Raw genomic sequence first — 22230 nt, 5'->3', positions numbered from 1 at the left:
TATTTGAACGACGCTGGGGAAATGTTGACCACATTGTGGTTTTTTCCCTTTACTATGTATGACCCAAAGTCTTGTGGTTTAGGGCAGTAAACAAACATTGTAAAACAAAGGCATAAATTGCTAAAGTTGTTAATATAACCTTTCAAAATTCATGACAGCTAAATTAAAATTTTATGCAGTTTTAGCTGTTAGGAGACAACAAGAAAAAATAAATAAAGACTGTAAGAGACCAACTGACCCAGGAAAGGTAACCCTTGTACGTGCCCACTTACCCTTTGACCTGCAAACATGACAACCACAAATGGATCCACCAGATCCTTACTGTCACCTACAAAAGCTTTTGTGACATTAGCCATGATGCTGGAGTTCACTTTTGGGAGCTCCTTGGCTTTGTAGATTCTCACATAAAATCTAGCCCAAGGTCTTTCTGATGGAAATCCCTTCGGAATCAAGAGGTTTCTGGAGGGAAATGGAAGAAAAGAAAAGGAATAGATAAGCTGACTTGTGAAGAAAACTCAGCAAAGAAATTCCACACAAACGGTTGCATATATCCAAGCAACTCAATGCTTAATGAACCCTTGGCTGCAGCCCAAAACTGTTCAAATTTGCCAATTATGAATGGATCCATAGGAGAAAATTATTAACTAGGCAAAGAACGATCAAGTGACTTTAATTCAGTAGTTTCATGGAATTTTAATTGCATTTATTACATTCAAACCTACATTAAATCAAAATTTGATTATTATTTTTAAAAGCCAAGTCTAGTTGGAATGTTGAATTTGGAACAAATGTGTCTATTTGTTCAGAGCAGTGTTTCTCAACCTTAGCAACAGCAATAGTACTTAGATTTATATATCGCTTCACAGTGCTTTACAGCCCTTTCTAAGCAGTTTACAGAGTCAGCATATTTCCTCCCAACAAACCGGGTCCTCATTTTACTGACCTCAGGAGGATGGAAGGCGGATTCAACCTTGAGCCAGTCAGGATTGAGCTCCTGACAGTAAGCAGAATTAGCTTGCAATACTGCATTCTAACCACTGTACCACTATGGCTTAGGAAACACAAAAGGTCTGCTAATTCTGCTTTATTGTAAGGCTCCATTAATGGAATCTTGCAAATCTGAATGTACAAGTTCCTGCTGTCACTGGAAGGCTGAGTCAGTGAGAATTGAGCCGGTGAGAATTGAACTGCTGGCAATCGGCAGAATTAGCCTGCAATACTGCATTCTAACCACTGTGCCACCATAGCAAATTTAAGATATGTAGACTTCAACTTCCAGAGTTACCCTGTCAGCCCTGTGCAGTCCACACATCTTAAAGTGCCAAGGTTGTGAAACCCTATGCTAAAGTCACCATTCACACAAGTTGTCATGGGCAAATAGGCAGCAACATAAATTCAACAAATAAAATATAATAAGTAACAGTGGACAGGCATTAATGAAATCCAGAGGGTCTTCTGTTCAAATTATGACCATGACTTGAAAGCGTTTAAATTCCTTTAGCGCAGATCCATCCTGCCTCTTATGCTTGCTGATTAAATTTAAATTTAAATTGCCAATCTGAATGCCTCCAATCTAGTGAGGAATGATCAGTAATATCTCAGAATGGGACTGAAAATGAAATGCATCTTTATTTTACCCAAATGCAACCATCAAAGTTTCTCTCCATAAAATCCCAAGAATTCTGCAGCAATTAAGACTGCTGTTTTCCAAGGTACTCTTTAATTGAATGCAAGCCACCATAGCTGAGATAGATTTTGTCAAGCACCACCTAAGACCCATGTTATTCCTGCAGGATTTCCATTATTTTGCATGGCAGCTGCCTCCTTTATATGGAAGGTAAGAGTCAGCTAGAGAAGAAGGGAAGTGATGTCATACTTTTCTATCTGCTCTTCAGCATTACTTCCTTTCTGAGCTGCTTGGATCGTGTCTCCTTTCCCTGCCACACTGATGTCACATTTCAGATATCCCTTGACTCCTGTCTTAATGTCAGCTGGATTCGTGAGAATGGCCCATTTGTCACAGAACTGATGACCTGGAAAAACATACACATGAGAACAGCACCCAGCAGTCGTTTTGAGATCCCTGCTAAAAGTATTCCAGCAAGGCAGAATCTGTTTTCCTTGTTACCTTGTTACCTTCTGGGAGGAAGTATCTGAAGCAAAACATCCAGATTTGGTCACAGTTTTGATCTAGATAATCAGCCTTGTCAACTCTCAAGCTTCCTCTTTCCGACAATACAATAACATATATATTATATACATATATAACACACGTGTTTTATAAATACCACTCCACATCATTACAAAATCTCCAGAACCATAAAGTCTACACACTTGAAATTTGGCATGTACGTTCCTCTTGGCTTCTAGGTGCTCACTAACAAAAATGACCATCAGAGCATTAGTATTTCCTATATTATTATTATTATTATTATTAACGCTCTGATGCTAAGGAATTCTACTCCCCCTCCCCACCTGAAAAGAAATCTCTTCCAACTGCAGTTCAGCTAAGCCATGCCCAGGCTCCTTGCTGTCTCCTTCTTGCTCACACAGCAAATACTGTTTCAGTTTCCAAACAGCCCTGAACTCTCTCACACACTGACAGGATGCTAGCCAGATGAATATCAATGTATGCTCCCCGAAAATTTGCCTGATCACATAGTTTTGTAGTGAAGCACAGGTACCCTGCATGTTATGTATGTGTACATTTTTGAGAGCAGACAACAGAATTTCATTTTTAATGTGTGCCAGTGTGCCCACAGTAAAATATGACAATAAAGGTTATCTATCTATCTATCTATCTATCTATCTATCTATCTATCTATCTATCTATCTATCTATCTATCTATCTATCTATCTATCTATCAGCGTGGTGCGAAAAATATGCAATTAAGCTCCTCTTTTTCCCCTGTTATTAATCGATGTCCAATTATAAGTTCTCAGGTTGTTTAGGAAGCAGCCCCATGGCACTCAATCCCATGGAAAACCACTATCCTGCAGTTTTCTCTCCAAGATAAGTCACCGGGCCACATGTGGGTGATCTCCTGTTTTACCATTATCCAGGAGAGATTCCAAGGAACCAGTGTATAGCATTCACAGCTTGATCTTTGCTGTAGTCATCGCCTCCACTTACATCTTCAATTGACAATCCCCAGAAGTCAAGAAATGATATTAAATCTCATTGTGAACTTTAGCTCAGAGAAACCAATCTTTGTAATTCTGTTTCTGAAGGTTTATGATCACCTTTGAGTTAATTGCAATGTATTCAAATATTCTGCCTAGGAATATTGTCCTTTCTTACATCAAGTTGGGTGCCTATTTTCGAACTTCTAAAATAGCAAAAGTTGTGATCCAAATCTGTCCACTATCAGGGGCAACCTTAACATAGATGATTCAATATGAGCAGTGAATACCAATATCTATACAATACAGAAGTGAGTTGCTTTGTTTGCTTTTTGTTTTAATTGCAAGTTAAGCGAATTAGCCCTGAAGTGCAACAAGTTCAGCAGAAAAAAATTATTTAACAAAAAAAAATTGCTCAAAATATCTTGCTTACCTGGTTCATTGTAAACAGTTCCCAAATCTACTTTGAAGGAGCCAATCAATAAACTTTTTAGAAGTTTGTTGTGCATAACCTGTGAAGGAAGACATGAAAAGTGATTCTACCTCTGATTCTATAAGTAATGTCACAAGGGCCACTAAAAGGAATGAGATTGTTCATATTTACTATCAATGCATTAGAATCAATCAATCAGTGAATCCTTTAAAAGCTCCAGACCCTTTGAGTTTGCAAACACCACTCTCCTAGAAAAATGAAATATTTTAGGACATATTAAAAAGGCAGAACATTTCCCCTAAAAGAGAAGTAGAAACTCAGAGAAGCAGAAACTCAGCCTCCCCCACCTTTAGTAATGGGCCATTAAGGCCTGGGCCAGTCTATTCTACATAACAAAGAGCTACCTCCTTCATGCAGAGCCATTGGATTGCCCTTCATTGCACCACCCACCAAGTTTCAACCAAGGGTGAAATGAATGATGTGTCTCAGAGTCGGCTACACCCAGGTAGCACTGGCATGTTCACTTCTAATAAATCTTCTTTAAGCTCAGAAAGATCCAGCTAGAGATTCATGATTTAAATGGGGGTGGCTACTGGAGCCCTGATACTTAGCACACAGACAACCTACAAAGCTAGCTATGACCTCTGACAGCAACCAATCAGAATACTCTTCCCGTGCCCCACGGAGTTCAAAGCCCAGATAGGGCATAAAACCCAGGCACTCTCAACATCGTCCTCCCTTTTTCTTCACCCAAGAGCTCCAAGGCATGTGGTCCTGTCCACCATCAAACCATTTTTCCAAACAGCCTCCATTTTCCCCAGTGTCTTTCTCCCCACTTGGAACTGAACCCAGATGGACATTTCTTCCAACAAGTTACAACAGTGTCAGAAAAGAGGCATGAATTTTGGATGTTGTCTTATTTCCTATAAAGTAGGCCTGGTCTTGACAGCCCAAACTTAAATGCTGATTTAAACGTGCAATACAAAACAAAGGAACCCAACAGAAAATAGACTGGAGAAGAAAATAGGTTGTTCCAATCAGAAATAATGTTAAAGAGGCATGTTTAAAAATACCTGAGCTGCGTATTAACATAAAGTCCAGACAATTTTTAATTTGTATAAGTACAACCTATCTCTCTCCTACACAACCATTTTCAAACAACAAATTAACCGTCTGCCCAAGATGTGTATACTTACAGAGATGTTGATAATTTTGTCAAACAGATGAACTTGGGGCCCAGTGAAATCAAATAGAAAATACTGAGAAGGAAAAAAAAAACCAAAGAAATAAGTATAACAGAAGAGTATCTTTAGATTTCATATCTTTAAATTTTTCCACATAGGAGAACATGAGAGAATCACACAGAAGGAAAAAATAAATCCAACTTCTCCATCACTTTTATCCTCATCCAGCTGAGAGGAAGCCTTTATTGTTATCACCTTAATTATTACAGAATTGATTCTAACTTCTGATTATTTTTTTTACTTGAGCCCTAAATTAAACGATAAGCCCTTCTCCTAAAGGAAGAAAACTGGGAACTGAAGCTTAGTGAAACTCTAGCAACATTTTTAGCAAGTTTAAGCTGCAGGTTCATTTGCAAGATATCTTGGAATGTGCAGGTAGTCTTTGACTTATAACTGGTTGCTTAGTGTCATTCAAAATTACAAATTACAATCCCCAGGAGATTGTAAAACCCAGATTTAAAGTTTTGAGCGCTACTCCCTATCCCCACGGTCACATGATTTGACTGTTTTTGCTGGAAACTGGTCTTTAATTCTAATTTCTGGCAAAAAAAAAAAAATGCCCATTGCGGACAATAGATTCACTTAAGGACTGCAGCCTTCGTTTAACGAGCAAGGTGTTTGCATAACAACCATTGCAAAAAAAAAAGTCATAAAATCAAGGATGGTCACGTGGTGACCGGTTTACTGACTGACATGACTTACAACCAAAATTCCAGACTCAATTATAGACATAAGTCGAGGACTACCTGTTTTCTACCCTAACGCCCAGATCACTCTAATATAATATAATGGGGAAGAAGATCCCTTCAACAGATGGCAGAGCTGGCCTTTTAAAACCATTTTATTCAATTTTACTAAAAAAAAAAAAAAAAGCAAAAAGCAAACCAGCTTGGCCTTGTGTGTTTTCTAACCACTCAGCTCAGTTTACATACTTCATTATAAAATGGTGTATTGGTTCCTTCTTTGACTGTAGTCTGCTTCTTTTCATCCCCAATTTCTATAATCACCACCGGATCTATATTCTCACCAACCAGCTGCCGTGCTTCAATAATGGTTATGGCAATCTGCAAGAACGCAATTCAAATTTGATTCAAAATCTGTCAGGCGGGAAAGACCAGGTGCACGTGTGAATAGCAATAGCACTTAGCAATAGCACTTAGATTTATATACCGTGTGCTGTCCAGACAGTATATAGGTAATTGGGAGTTGAGATAGTTAAGTTAGAATTGGGAGCTGTCCCTTTAAGGGAATGCCTCATGGTAAATGTAGTTAATGCATCATGGGAAATGTAGTTCATGTCATGTGGTCACATCTGTAATCCTGATTGGTCACTGAACTGACCCTTGGTTGGGTTGGGGGAGTTTCCTTTACTCTTGCTTGGACCCCAGCACTGTGCTGGTGTCTCACTCTTTGCTCCATCATTATGGGATGAAAGATCACTATAATTTTATACTATGAAGTCAGCTGTGCAAAGAATTGGACAACTTTACAGTGCTTTACAGCCCTCTCTAAGCGGTTTATATTGTCCTCATTTTACCCACCTCGGAAGGATGGAAGGCTGAGTCAACCTTGAGCTTGGTGAGATATGAACTGCCAAATTGCAATCAGCCGGCAGTCAGCAGAAGTAGCCCGCAGTACTGCACTCTAACCACTGCACCACCATGGTGGTGTCAGTGAAGCTTCAAATAAGCTGCTTTATTGCTACAAGCCTATGTACAGGACTCTTCTCAACTAATACTCAGGAACTGGTAAGAGTTAGCTAAAGGTCAACAGCACTCAAGGTGGTTAGACTCAATTTGCTTGTGCCTACATAGAGATTCTAGGTTGATCCCTCTGTTTCAGTCCACCTCCAGGTTCTGCCATTACTTCTCCTGCAAAATCGAAAGGGATGTTCATGTCCTTGATCAAAGACACCGGCCATCATTTTGTACCTTACCTGATAATTCTGGGCCCTCATTTCCATTTCATGGATCTTCGACTGCAGCTTGGCTCTGTTTCCATTTCAGAAGATAAAGACAGCATTCAGTCTTCAGAAGCTACAGTTTACATTGTTAACAAGTCTCATATCATATAATTTGTCCATTTCCATACTTAGACATAGGGCTTACTTAAAATTGCAAGTTATTCAGAGAACTTTTACAACATTGACAATAATCCAAGTTTCAGAATTAAAGCATTTATGGCCCTGCCTGATTCCCATATATTGTTCTAAGCATGGCTCTTAGGAGAATCAACTTTGGTCTGGCTCATGTATAGCAAAACTGTTCACTCAAAACGCCAAGCCAAAGCCAAAACTATATTTTCAAGTTCATTCCCAAAAGAGCTAGAAACAATCTCTTCCTGAAACTTTGGGAGCCCGATGTAAGGGGCATTAAATAATACCAGCAATTATGAGGTTTGATGGCTTCATATGTTAGACAACATTGGAGAGAAACCATCATTTCATAACAATGTCAGGTTTCAACATTCAAAAGGTCCTATGTTCAGTCAGTTGGAGAACTTTAATCAGCATTGGAGAAAATGCGATCAATCACTACTATACATGGTGCATCTAGATGACCTTCTCTATTAAAGGCGCTATCATCCTGAACATGATTTAATATGGAGGACAAACAAGAGAGTGCTGTGTTAATCTTCTCCCAAGAGCATAAAGCCATCCATTCTAGGAGCAAAATGCTGGAAGGATTTCTGTTTTTGGAATGTGACAGCCCAAACATTTTACTTAGAATGAGTGTTTAGTATATTTTCATCTATGAAGTCTGCAATGACTTGAGTTTTCACAACATACTATTCTAGGCTAAAATGTTGTATAAATCAGACCTTCACAGAAAGCTAGAAGAGTGTTTCCTTCCTTCCTTCCTTCCTTCCTTCCTTCCTTCCTTCCTTCCTTCCTTCCTTCCTTCCTTCCTTCCTTCCTTCCTTCCTTCCTTCCTTCCTTCCTTCCTTCCCCTCCTCTCCTCCTCTCCCTTCCCCTTCCCTTTCCCCTTCCTCCTTCCTTCCTTCCTTCCTTCCTTCCTTCCTTCCTTCCTTCCTTCCTTCCCCCTCCTCTCCTCCTCTCCCTTCCCTTCCCTTTCCCTTCCTCCTTCCTTCCTTCCTTCCTTCCTTCCTTCCTTCCTTCCTTCCTTCCTTCCGTCCTTCATCAACTGGGAACACAGAAAGGTTTAATTATGAACAGAAATGCTAAGATGCATATTGAAAAATTATAAATTGGTGTCATCTGTGCAATTGTAGATATATATGAAAGTAGAAATTAGTAGGATAGTGATTCTTGCATTCAGCACAATAGTGAATGGAATAATAGAAAACAGATGAGTTTTTGAAAATATTATGGACATTCTGAATGAAGCCCATCCAAGTAAAAAATTCCAAACCGATTAGGTAACATCACTATGGGATTTGCAACCTGTTTATACAGAGTAGTTTGCCCTCCCAGTGTTGGTGGGGATGTGGTTTTTTCCTTGGTAATTCCTTGATTAGGTTATTGTTTGCAGCTTGATTGCTTGCTGGGTATCGATCCCTGCTTATCTGGGTGTTGGCTTCTGGACAGAGGTGGGCTGCACTTACATTAACAACCAGTTTGCTGGTTATGAGCACGTGCAATAACAATAAAATTATTCTAAGTCTAAGTTCTAAGTCGAATGAATGTATGAATGAATGGATGGATGGATGGATGGATGGATTAATAAACTATCTGCCTTACTCAGAAACTTTAAGTAACATTCATCCCTGGTTTGCTCAGTTACTCTGAAGAGAATATTTTGCTGATATGGGAATACTGCCTATTCTTGCCCATTCATTGGTCACAATAATGACGGTGGGTCCTCCCCTTACGACCACAATTGAGCCCAAAATTTCTGTTATTAAGTGAGACATTTGTTAAGAGAGTTTGGCCCCATTTTATGACCTTCCTTGCCACAGTGGTTAAGGGAATCACATTAATCAATGAGTAACCCGGTTGTTAAGGGTTTCTGGCTTTCCATTGACTTGACTTGTCAGAAGTTCCCAAAAGGGGATCTTTGGGACACAGCAATGGTCATAAATATGAACTAGTTGCCAAGCATCTGAATTTTGATCATGTGACCATGGGGATGCTGCAACGGTCCTAAGTGTGAAAAACAGTCATATAAGTCACATTTTTCTGTGCCGTAGTAACTTTGAACAGTCACTCAACAAACTGTTGTTCATCAAGGACTACTGTTAGAACATCTGCAGAGCTGGGCAATAGTTTGGAAATAAGTTGGAAGTAATTCAGGCAGAGCATATGGGAATACAACACATAGCCACTCCAGCTCCTTAAAGCAGCCACATCTTTTCCAGGGAAACAGGCAGATGCTGCATTCATGCCCATGCATGCCGAAAAGCACCTTTTTGGAACTCAGTCTGTAGCAGTGACACAGCCATAGTCACCTGTTCACAAACTTGCTTTGTGTTTAAATATTAACCACAAACACACTGTTATCAGCCCAAAGAGCAGGATACAAAACCGGGAACATTGAGGTTGCCTGCTTGCCAAGAATTCTTACATGATATAATACAGCTATCAATCTCACATATATACATGAAAAATACTGCTGTATGTGTCGCTTGATCTATAACAGAAGGTTGGATTCAATTTGCACTGAAGTCAGCAACTTTCTTTCTACAGACAACAGCGAAGGCTCAATTGTTGATCTGTTCCTTTCCAATTTTTCATCTGAGGCAAGTTTGTCTTCAGATGGCAACATATAGATTCTGCCTCCTCCTCCTCCACATCCTCCTCCTCCTCCTTTTCCTCTTCCATCATCCACTAAGAGCTTCCATGAGCATATTGGTTTTACACTTAAGCACTCCACCTATTAAGAGTTAATGCCAGATGATGGAGAAAAGCGACAACTTCCTGGTTTCCAGTCTTTGGCTAGATCAGGGGTGTCAAACTCAAGGCCTACAGGCCAGATCCAGCCTGTCGTGTGCTTAGATCTGGCACGTAGGCCCACCCTGGAAACAGCGAAGGACTGGTCCGCAGTGCCTCTGCCAGCAAAAACGGAGCTCAGGAGGGCTGTGCATTTATTTATTTATTTATTTGTCAAGCGATTATAAGATAACTGGTATAAGAATAAACATAATTATGAATACATGAAGTGAATACATATAAGAAAAATAAAAAGAAACAATAGGACAGGGACAGTAGGCACGTTGGTGCACTTATGCACGCCCCCTACAGACCTCTTAGGAAAGGGGTGAGGTCAATAGTAGACAGTAAGGTTAAGGTTAGGGTTAGGGTTACTGTCCTCCCAGAGCTCTATTTTCACTGGCAGAGTGTTGCAGGAAGCCATTGCAGCTGAAAATGGAGCCTGGGCAGGCTGCACGCAGTCTTCTCAAACTCCATTTTTGCTGGCAGAGGATTGCAGGAGGCCATCGTGGCTGAAAATGGACCCTTGATGAGTGATGTTGAGCTGCTCACGCCCCGCTCCAGCCTCCCCCCAACCCTGATGCGGCCCTCAATGAAATCAAGTTTGACACCCCTGGGCTAGATCAACAAGAGACAGGAGCATTTAGCTAGGGAAGAGATTTTTTTTGATTGATATACCTTTTACTCCAAGATGCTGAGACTCCAGAGCTACACATAGGGTCAGTTTCATCATTCAGCATATCTTCTAATTTGCTATCTTGATGACTCACAACGTCATGCTGTAAATGTTCAGGTATCTGCTCCCCTGTGGAAGAAATATATGTATATATATGTTCATAAACATAAGGATTTTGTGGCAGTTGTGAGCAAATTGTGCCATCTATTTGGTAGTCTTCGACTTACAGCCATTTAACAGATAACAGATAATCAGACTTGGAAGGGACCTTGTAAGTTAGGGAGACCCTACACCATTTCTGACAAATGGCAGTCCAATCTCTTCTTGAAAGTCTCAAGTGATGGTTCTCCCACAACTTCCGAGGGCAAGCTGTTCCATTGGTTGATTGTTCTCACTGTCAGAAAGTTTCACCTTATTTCCAGGTTGAATCTCTCCTTGTTCAATTTCCATCCATTATTCCTTCTCTGGCCTATAGGCACTTTAGAAAATAGCTTGACCCTTTCCTCTCTGTGGCAGCCCCTCAAATATTGGAAGACTGCTATCGTGTCTCCCCTGGTCCTTCTCTTCACTAGACTAGCCATGCCCAGTTCCTGTAACCATTCTTCATATGTTTTAGTCTCCGGTCCTCTAATCATCCAGGTTGCTCTTCTTTGTACTTTTTCTAGATCTTTTTTATAATGTGGTGAACAAAACTGGATGCGGTACTCTAGGTGTGGTCTTACTAAGGCTTTATAGAGTGCTATTTGTTTAGAGTGACATTTGTTTAGTTGTTTAGTGTGTCAAGGTTCTGACTAATTAACCCAAGCAAATTTGCTCACTAGTGGGCAGCCCGACTCCTATGACAAACGAAGATGAGGGCAAAGGCGACTCAATGATATGTCTCACTCACTAGAGGGAAAGCCGACTGTCAACTCCGAATTGAATCTGGCAGCAGCCATTTTTTTTTGTTCCTTAGTTGCCACACAGAGGGGGAAAGGAGGAAGGAGGCTGGAATGGAACTAGACACAACAGAGAGCTTTCTCTTGAGAACCAAGGTCATCTCTACTGGCAACGGTTAAGGTCAGGGAAGGAGTGCCTGGGGAACCCACCAATTTACCTAATTGGCCAACGTGATATTTGATACTTGGGGATGGGGTTTATCTGATTTGCTTGAGTTCATTAGTCAGAACCTTGACATAGTAACTCTTTGAAGATGTAACGGCACTGGAAAAAAGTGACTTTTGGCCCATTTTCACACTCTGACTGTTGCAGCATCCCCATGGTTGCATGATCAAAATTCAGACACTTGGTAACTGGTATGTATTTATGATAGTTGCAGTGTTCTGGGGTCATGTGATCCCCTTTTGCGAGCTTCTGACAGGCAAAGTCAATGGGGAAGCCAGGTTCACTTAACAACCATGTCACTAACTTAACAACTGCAGTGATTCATTTAACAACGGTGGCAAGAAAGGTTGTAAAATGGGACAAACCTCACTTAGCAGCTATGTTGCTTAGCAACAGAAATTTTATTCTCAATTGTAGTCATGAGTCGAGCTACTATTATTACTATAAAAAAGGTAAAGGTTCTTCTCGCATATACGTGCTAGTAATTTCCGGCTCTGGGGGGTGGTGTTGATCTCCATTACAAAGCCGAAGAACCAGCACTGTCTGAAGACGTCTCTGTGGTCATGTGGCCAGCATAACTAAACACCCGAAGGAGCGCTGTTACCTTCCCACCAGAATGATCCCTATTTTTCTACTTGCATTTTTACATGCATTCGAACTGCTAGGTTGGCAGAAGCTGGGACAAGTAACGGGAGCTCACTCCGTTACACGGCACTAGGGATTCAAACTGCTGAGCTGCCAACCTTTATGATCGACAAGCTCAACGTCTTAGCCACTGAGTCAACATATTATTAAAAGCATGGATTTTGTGGTAAAAGTGTGCAAACCGTGACCTCTATATATGTGTTATGACTGGAAGTCTAGTCCAAAACATGAAAAAGACATCATGTTGCTTGGATGGCATGAATTCTACCTCATTTTACTTTGTTTTAAATTTATTTTATTTATTTATTTGATTTGTCAATTGCTTACAAGATAATAGGTATAAGTATAAACATAGTTATGAATACATGAAATGGATACATATAAGAAAAATAAAAAGAAACAATAGGACAGGAACGGTAGGCACATTGGTACGCTTATGTCAATAATGAAGCCTGTATGACATTTTGGTTATTTATCTTCTCATAATTAAAAGGAAAATAGGAACTTTCTTAGTGACATCTCTGTGGACATGCCAATCAGTCAGTCAATCAATCAATCAGTCCCCTTGACGGCTAGTTTTGGTTTAGATTTATAACTATACAGCAGTTCTCTCCTTCCTCTCCCTAAAAGACAAATCGCAAAAGGAAAAAAAAAAACCAATGTAGATAAATTCAGGGAGGACTTTTGAGCTTTAAAGCAATAATCCATTATAGCTGTATGTGGCTGAGAAAGTTCATTTCTGATAAGCAAGAGGACTTTCAGAGAAGCTTGCCTGCCATTATTGATGTTTTAGAAATAATTATCTAACTACTGCATATCTGTGTGTGACAGCTTGAGCATTCAATTTAAAGCAGGGTAAATATCTGCCTAGAAACCCCTTGTTTCAAATTATTAGAATCTTCTCTGATCAAAGCTAATCATTTTGGATAAGCAATGTTCAATAGTTTAGGCCCTAAAATAGGTTTAACATTCTAACAAAAAACCCGAAGGCTTTTGTTCTTTCCCTTTAAAGGCCTAAAGATTTCTGGGTTTTGCACCCATATATTGACCATTGTGGTTCCTGGACATCCAAGAATGTTAACTGAGGTCTCAAGCAGTGGTGGGATTCAAAAAATTTTACTACCGGTTTTGTGGAAATGGCTTGGTGGGCGTGGCAGGGGAAGGATACTGCAAAATCTCCAGTCAGAGGTGGTATTTGCTGGTTCTCTGAACTACTCAAAATTTCTGCTACCGGTTCTCCAGAACTGGTCAGAACCTGCTGAATACCACCTCTGGTCTCAAGCCATCACATATTTGTCCACCTCTAATCTAAAACTCCACTAGGCCACTAGAGCAGAGGTGGAGAACTATGGTCCTTTTATGACTTGCGGACTTCAACTCCCACGATGCCTGAGCCAGCCATGCTTTGTATTCTGGGAGTTGAAGTCCACAATTCACAAAGAGACCATAGTTCCCAACCTGTGCGCTAGAGAAATGCTCTAAGCAGATCTTCTCAATGGTTGAGAAGAGTCTCAACTGAGAACCGGTTTTAGGTACCCATCTGGTTTAGTGACCAATTTAGTCTGAGGCAGCAAACTTAGAAGCCAGAACAGAAGTGGTATTCAGCAGGTTCTGACCAGTTCTGGAGAACCGGTAGCGGAAATTTTGAGTAGTTTGGAGAACTGGCAAATACCACCTCTGACTGGCCCTGCCCCCATCTATTCTCTGCCTCCCATTGAGTCCCAGTTGATTGGCTGGGTCTTCTTTTGTTGCCTTGCACAGGAGAACGGAGCTGGAAAGCAGGTTAGTGGGGTGGGGAGAGAATGGGGATTTTGCAGTATCCTTTCCCTGCCATGCCCACCAAGCCATGCCCACAGAATCCCACCACTGAGCCAGAAGGTTGTGAGTTCTAATCCTGCCTTAGCCATGAAAAGTGGTTGGGTGACTTGGAGCCAGTCACTCGCTCTCTCAGCTCAACCCACCTTACGGGGTTGCTGTTGTGGCAAAACAGGAGGAGCGAGAAATGCAGTATACTGTATGTCTGCCACTTTGAATGAATGATAAAAAAAAGTAATAAAAGCTGGATATAAATAATTAATAAATGGTGGCTCTGAGTTTTCAAATCTCCTGCTCAAGAGTATGGTGAATCAGCACGGAAAATGGCACAACCTTTGTAACTCAACACACACAAAAGAAATAGTCTGTTGATCTTGCTCTACGGATGCTTGAAAGGTCCTCCCTTGAAAAAAGACCCAAGTTCAGAGTACAGACGTAGCATGTTACCATGCTCTTTATTGTGCACAGAACAATATGATGTCTCAAGGAAGCAACTGCCCTGCAACATTTAGATATCATCTTTTCATTTGGATGACATCTTCTCAAACTAGGTAGCCTTACCTGTTGCTCCCTTGTTTGCAATAAATAACCCCTTGTCTCCTTTTCTCTTCATTTTCATCTTTATTCCAGCGAACAATCCTTTTCTGCAAATAAACAAACAAATAAATAAATAAATGAGGAGGAGGGGCAGGAGGAGGAAATAAGCATTGAAATAAGAATAACAGAGTTGAACAGGACTTTGGAGGTCGTCTAGTCCAACCCCCTGCTCCAGCAGGAGATCCTACCACACCATTCCAGAAGTGGCTGTCCAATCTCTTCTTAAAAACTTCCAATGATGGAGCACCCACAACTTCTGAAGGCAAGTTGTTCCACATATTAATTGTTCTAAACTGTCGGGAAATTTCTCCTTAGTTCTAGGTTGCTTCTCTCCTGGATTAGTTTCCATCAGGGGTGGGTTTCTACCGGTTCTGTCCACCTCTGTAGAACTGGTAGCTCTGAAGAGCAGCAGACATAGAACCGGTTCTATGTCTGCTGATGTTTTTGCCAACCTGCCCATCTGGGCTCTTACCTGATCTTTATTTCCTGATTTTTCAACTTCAGCTGCCAAAGGAGGCACAGCTGCAATTACCAAAGCAGGAAAAGACTGCGTCAAAGGCTGCGTCTCTGCACACAGCATGCTGATGACGATTTACAGGCACCTGGCTCACAGCGTGCAGGGAAGCTCGTAAATCCCGAACCGGTAGTTAACCCTGTCATATCCCACCCCTGGTTTCCACCCATTGCTTCTTGTCCTGCCCTCAGGTGCTTTGAAGAATAGCTTGACTCGCTCTTCTTTGAGGCAGCCCCTGAGATATTGGAAGACTGCTATCATGTCTCCCCTAGTCCTTCTTTTCATCAGACTAGACGTACCAAATTCCAGCAATTGCTCTTGATATGTATTAGGCTCCAGTCATCTAATCATATATGTTGCTCTTTTCTGTATCATTCGTGCTTCTTGTCCTGCCTTCTGGTGCTTTGAAGAATAGCTTGACTCCCTCTTCTTTGAGGCAGCCCCCGAGATATTGGAACACTGCTATCAGGTCTCCCCTAGTCCTTCTTTTCATCAGGCTAGACGTACCAAATTCCAGCAATTGCTCTTTATATGTTTTAGCCTCTAGTCGTCTAATCATCTTTATTGCTCTTTTCTGTATCATTAATATCTCAGCAAAAGCCATAGGGGACAAAAATTAGCATCTTGCTGATAGAAGGTGCTGATACCCAGCTATAGTAAGAGCTACCCACCCAGCTGAGCCTTTTGCTTTTGGGGCAATTCAAAGCACAATTGCAGAACAAATGGCATGTTTGTGCAAAACAGTTGGAACATATGCATCCAATCCCACCATTTCAGTTCCCGAGAATTAGAACAGCCGGTGGCTGAGCAGTTCTTCCTAATGTTGTAAAAATATGAAGAACACGCCCCGATGATTAAAAATAGAGGAGCTGAAACAGATGCAGCAGCACAGAAGCAAAAAATCCCCCTCTCTCTCCGTTTCTATTTATTCTTTTCATTTATTTTATACAATTTAGGCACCACCCAACTACTGATGACACTTGGCAGCTTAGCCTTTAAAAAGGAGGAAATAATAGAATAGAAAAACCAATTGTGTAGATACCGAAGGAGAAAAAAAAACCATACACCTTAAGCATACAGCTCACAACACCCTACTCCAGGATTTGGGAGAATGAGTTTGAAATACTTTTTCACACTTCTCTTAATTTATCTGAGGAAAAAGCTCAAATACCTCAAACCCAGTTTTCATTCAATTTGTCACATAATTTAATCAAAAAATCAAGCAAACAGTAATGGATTAATATTGCTGGGATATCTGCAAGAGCCTACTATAAGGAGAATTTGTAATCTCCAGGTATTGTTTTTTTTAAGCTGCTTTAAATGACTACATGCAGATATTAGTTGTTTTCATTATTCTGGCCATATCTTGCATTATTGCTTCCAACTGTACACCGGAAGCAAGTTTTAATGTGAATAAAACTTCTTCTAAATGTTTTATTATGCTGCAAACTGTAAAGTTGCAGGAATGAGACTCAGGACACCAGCATGATTCCAATCTGTTTTACTTCCGTATAGGACTGAGCGTCGAAGAAACCGTGGCAGCCCTTGTTATAGTCGGGCTGCTCGTGGCTGTGGCCAGTGATGGCTCTTCAAAATTCCCACCGCCACGGACTGACCAATTGCAGGTAAGTATGTTAATACATAACACAAACAAAATTCGATTCACCAACTGGAAAATACAGCCGATTATGAGTTTCTGCTGGTAGTCCTGGACAATGCTTGTGCCTTTTAGATGAATACTCTATTCTAGTGTTTTTCAATCTCAGCAAGATGTTTAGCTGGGGAATTATGGAATTGAAGTCCATACATCTTTTTTATAAAGTTTTTTATTTTTTTGAAAAAACAAACACTAACAAACACAAACATAAAACATCAACATAAAGCCATCTCCCAAAATACAGTGTGTCGGTTGGTACATTTCTTTCATGCAATGTCACAATATCAACGGTCTTCCCTTCCAAACATACATTCATATTACATAAGTCAACTATACTTATTATATTATGTTATATTGTGTTATTATTGTATCATTGTTAGACCCAACTAAAAATGTATATATTTCTTATTGAGCAAATCTCTAATAGGGTCAAACAATTCATTTCCTTATATTCAATTATATATCATAATTACATCATATTATCTTACATATCATACTATTCCTTTCCATAACATAATTTACTTCTCTATTTTCATATCTAGCCATTAATAAAAGAAGTCCATATATCTTAAAGTTGTTGTGACTGAAAAATATTGCATCCATTCCATCACTTACATACTTCAGGACTAGTGCATAGCTTCGCTGACTATAAAAAGAAAAATAAATCAAGCAGAAAAATATATATTGCTGTGTCTTGGAAAGTGCATTTCCCTAATTTTAGTAATGTTAAATGTTGCTTTGACCATCGAAAATTGTAGCATTTATTTTTTTAAAAGTTCCTAGAATTCACAAATTCAAAGTATATTGGAAAAATTTAGACTAGAGCAGGGGTCTCCGTCTCCAACCTTGGCAACTTTAAGACTTGTAGAGTTCAAATCCCAGAATTTTTATTGACAGAATACCTGTCAATAGTGGTGTCCCCCAAGGCAGTGTTCTAGGACCAACTCTCTTCATACTCTACATAAATGACCTCTGTGATCATATTAAGAGCAATTGCGTTCTTTTCGCTGATGATGTAAAGCTGTTCAATACCACAGACAATACTGCTACCCTACAAAAAGATCTTGACTATGTATCAGAATGGTCAAACAAATGGCAACTTCAAATCTCAACAAATAAATGCTCTGTCTTACATATTGGCAAAAAAAATCAGAAAATAAAATACAAGCTGAATAGTCAAGATCTTGTTGATGACCCAAGCTCTGTAAAGGACCTTGGAATACTCACCTCTAATGATCTAAGTGCTAGAGCCCACTGCAACTACATAGCCAAAAAGGCATTAAGAGTTGTTAACCTAATCCTACGTAGCTTTTTCTCTGGTAATATCACACTACTAACCAGAGCATACAAAACATTTGCTAGACCAATACTCGAATACAGTTCATCAGTCTGGAACCCACATTACGTATCTGATATTAGCACAATTGAGAAAGTCTAGAAATATTTCACAAGAAGAGTTCTCCACTCCTCTACTCGTTGTAGAATACCTTATGCCACCAGACTTGAAATTCTAGAACTAGAAAACCTTGAATTACGCCGTCTTCGGTCTGATTTAAGCATGGTATATAAAATCATACATTGCAATGTCCTACCTGTCAATGAATACTTCAGCTTCAACCATAACAACACAAGAGCACACAATAGATACAAACTCAAAGTTAACCGCACCAAACTTGATTGCAGGAAATACGACTTCAGCAATAGAGTGGTCAATGTCTGGAATACTCTACCCGACTCTGTAGTTTCTTCCCCAAACCCCAAAAACTTTAACCTTAGACTGTCTACTATTGACCTCACCCCTTTCCTAAGAGGTCTGTAGGGGGCGTGCATAAGCGCACCAACGTGCCTACCGTCCCTGTCCTATTGTTTCTCTTATTCTTCTTTTATTTTTCTTATATGTACCCATTTCATGTATTCACAACTATGTATACACTTATACTTATTATCTTGTAAACAATTGGCAAATCAAATCAATAAAATAAATAAATAAATAAATTCCTCAAGTCTTAAAGTTGCCAAGGTTGAAGACCCCTGGCCTAGTGAATTGATTACAGGTAGTCCTCAGCTTACGACTACAGTTGATCCCAAAATTTCTATTGCTAAGCGAGACAATTGTTAAGCGAGTCTTGCTCCATTTTATGACCTTTCTTGCCACAGTTGTTACGTAAATCACTGCGATTGTTAAATTAGTTACATGGTTGTTAAATGAATCATACTTCTCCACTGACCTTTGCTTGTCAGAAGTTCGCAAAAGGTGAACACATGGCAGGATACGGCAACCATCATAAATACCGTATTTGCCGGCGTATAAGATGACTTTTTTGCCCTGAAAAACATGCCTCCAAGTGGGGGGGTCGTCTTATATGGTGAGTATATAACAAACTCTATATTTTGAGTGGAAATGTTGGGGGCTCGTCTTATACGCCCAGTCGTCTTATACGCCGGCAAATATGGTACATGCCAGTTGCCAACTATTCCAATTTTTGCCATGTGACCTGTGGGGATGCTGCAACGGTCATAAGTGTGAAAAAATGGTCATCTCACTTTTTTCAGTGCTGTTGTAACTTTGAACGGTCACTAAATTAAAGGTTGTAAGTCAAGAACCACCTGTGGTCATTCGGGGATTAAGGATGCTTCCAAAAGGAAGCAAAATGGTAGTCCAAGGATTAACAGTTGAATGCAAAAGCATGTCATTGTGAGGAAAATTAGTTACATTAGAACAGGGGTTGCCAACCTTTTGGACCTCAGGGACCACAAACTCATACTTTTAAATCCCGTGGACCACTAATATAAATTTTGACTGACGGTGGCTTCCTGATGTTGGTGGGAAAGTCAGTCCCATAGGGCTGCAGTAGTCACAGGACTGGCCCTTTGGTCATGCCAGACTGTTTTTGGATTTTCCCAAGGTCTCTGCAGAAAAAGCAGAGGCAGCAGAGACCCTGGGAAAAATCCCCCCAAAAAGTCTACAGGAAAATTCCCCACCCTGTTTTCCTACCGATCGATCATTCTTTATTTGGAATTGCAGGATACCATCTCCAACTCTGTTCTCGGGGAGAGAGGGAGGGAGGGGGGGAGAGAAAGAGAGAGAGAGACTTTTGGCTTCATGCAAGTAAAGCAGCAGAAGCAGCAGAAGTCTTTCTTTCTCTCCCCCACACTCCGGCAGAAATGAATCTTTGTGAGACTTGTTGCACCAGCACAGTGTCTTGGAGCAGGATGCCTTGCAGGGTCCCAAAGACTCATTTCTGGTGGAGTTTGGGGGAGAAAAAAAAAAACTTTTGCTGCTTTCCTTGTGTGCAGCCAAAAGCAGAAGAAGAAAGAAGTGGAAAAAAGCAGCCCGGTGGTCAGGCCAGGCACATGGGGTGAGTGGGGCAAGTTCCCCACTTCCACCCTTCCCCTCCTCCCCTCACTACCTCATGTTGTTCGCAATGTAAGCAACGTAAGCCTTGTGTTCCTACGGGCCATGTGGGCAGTGCAGCCTTGTGTTCCCACGCAGCCTGGATTAATTGCTTTGGAGGGTGCCTAGGGGGTGACATTTCTCTGCGGACCACCAAAATTTTCTCATGGACCACCAGTGGTCCATGGCTCACCAATTGGCAACCACTGCATTAGAACAAAGCTTATTTGTAAACAATCCAGATGTTCTTCTCATTGTCCTCCTTCTCCAAACAGAATTCTACAGATCAAGAATCCTGAAACTTACTTTGAGTAGCGTACAGCCCTATTTAATTTGTATTCCCACCATTTATTGCAGGAAGTTGAAGGTTGAATACAAAAAAAATCATTATTAAATCATCACTTGAAAAGGAACAAATTCCTTATGACTAAGAGTATGTATGTTCATATTTAGATACCTAATTTACACATTTAAAGTCAACATTTAAAGTCAATAACTCCCTTAACATTCTTAACATGCATTTTGAAGATTTCATAAATGTTAGCAAGATGTAGGGATGTTAGCAAGATGTTTTTCAAGTAACTTGGTCAGGTAAATTGAAAAGCTCAGTTACTGTATTTACTAATTCAGAATATTTTGTTGCATATACTATATACTGTATATAAAAATAAATCCAATCCCTATATAAGTAGATTAAATCAAGCCAATTTTGATGAGCAACTCAAAAGTTAAGAAAATGGCTAGAATGGAATACAGTAAGAAAATGAATTATTAAATTTATAAAGTAAGTAAGGATGGACTCACATGTTAACCCTTCTTTTTTAAAACCACAGTTTACTAAGTAAATTTCAATTACCGGTTCACCAAAATGCTAGTAATAAATCATAATTTAAAAGCCACAACAGTTGAATTCCCACATCCCAAAACCACTCAAGGACAATATTTGATTAAAAAGCATCCAGATTCATCACCTGCTTAATTGAAACAAGTTTACCTATATTTGATGAAGTTTAGTCCTAAATAATTACTCAGTCCTAAATAATTACCCAGTAATCATCATTAGGTACACACAGCTATGAAGAAGTCAGAATAACTAAGGAAGCACTGAATAATTCTCAAACTTACCTGTGGGGTTCGGGGCTGTTTCCTGAAGACTCCATCTTCCTTGTGAATGGTTGTCTTTCTTGCCTTGTCTTCTACATCTGGCACAATTAATACATATTTGCATCTGAAGATAGTTCTGCCTTTCAGTAATAGGTTACTGAGATCCGAGGACTCCTCCCCACAAGTTTAACCTGCTTCTTGAGCAAACAACAGGCTTCCTCAGGTTGGCTCAGCTGGACGTTTTCATTCTTCAAACATTAAATATACAATTTTCAGCCCAGCTTTTCTGCCACTCCGTATTAAATACATGGCAAAATCCCCTTGGACGGTAAACCCACTAAGACTTAAGCATAGGTCCCCTGGAACTTGGAGAGCAAAATGGATGTTCCCAATGAAATTGTAGCACATGTGTATATTTAGGAGGGGGACTGGGATTTTTAAACCAACTTTTCAATCTGTCCATGTCAAATACATGGCAAAATCCAATTTGACGGCAAACTCACAAAAGGTTAGTGTGAGGCCTCATAAATTCGGAGAGCAAAAGGGATATCGCAAAAGAATTTGAAGCACATTGTGTACATTAGTACACATAGGAGGGGGCTGAGATTTTATTTATTTATTTATTTATTTTATTTATTTTTATTTATTTATTTATTTGATTTGCCAATTGTTTACAAGATAATAAGTATAAATGTATACATAGTTGTGAATACATGAAATGGTTACATACAAGAAAAATAAAAGAATAGGAGAAACAATAGGACAGGGACGGTAGGCACGTTGGTGCGCTTATGCACGCCCCTACAGACCTCTTAGGAAAGGGGTGAGGTCAATAGTAGACAGTCTAAGGTTAAAGTTTTTGGGGTTTGGGGAAGAAACTACAGAGTCGGGTAGAGTATTCCAGACATTGACCACTCTATTGCTGAAGTCGTATTTCCTGCAATCAAGTTTGGTGCGGTTTACTTTGAGTTTGTATCTATTGTGTGCTCTTGTGTTGTTATGGTTGAAGCTGAAGTATTCATTGACAGGTAGGACA

The 22230-nt window shown here is 40.1% G+C and overlaps 1 protein-coding gene across 2 annotated transcripts in view; it reads right to left on the bottom strand.

Moving 5' to 3' along the window:
* Positions 1-21340, bottom strand: part of FER1L6 (fer-1 like family member 6) — a 105581-nt gene extending 84241 nt beyond the window's left edge. For both annotated transcript variants that reach the window (XM_087962165.1, XM_087962166.1), the window contains exons 1-9: positions 21216-21340; positions 14490-14572; positions 10367-10493; positions 6737-6791; positions 5733-5864; positions 4753-4815; positions 3557-3635; positions 1877-2033; positions 273-459 (exon numbers count right to left, since the gene is read on the bottom strand). In XM_087962165.1, coding sequence (XP_087818291.1) covers positions 273-459; positions 1877-2033; positions 3557-3635; positions 4753-4815; positions 5733-5864; positions 6737-6791; positions 10367-10493; positions 14490-14572; positions 21216-21250 — 918 coding nt within the window. In that variant the 5' untranslated portion in view covers positions 21251-21340. The remainder of the gene's footprint in view (positions 1-272; positions 460-1876; positions 2034-3556; positions 3636-4752; positions 4816-5732; positions 5865-6736; positions 6792-10366; positions 10494-14489; positions 14573-21215) is intronic.
* Positions 21341-22230: the final 890 nt, after the last annotated feature.

The sequence above is a fragment of the Notechis scutatus genome, chromosome 3, assembly GCF_049901735.1.
Source record: "Notechis scutatus isolate UNSWTSFEM ecotype Mainland chromosome 3, rNotScu1.2, whole genome shotgun sequence".
NCBI classification, from domain to species: Eukaryota; Metazoa; Chordata; class Lepidosauria; order Squamata; family Elapidae; genus Notechis; species Notechis scutatus.
The sequence above is the reverse complement of the archived record's forward strand: the minus strand, read 5'-3'. Positions and strand labels throughout refer to the sequence as shown.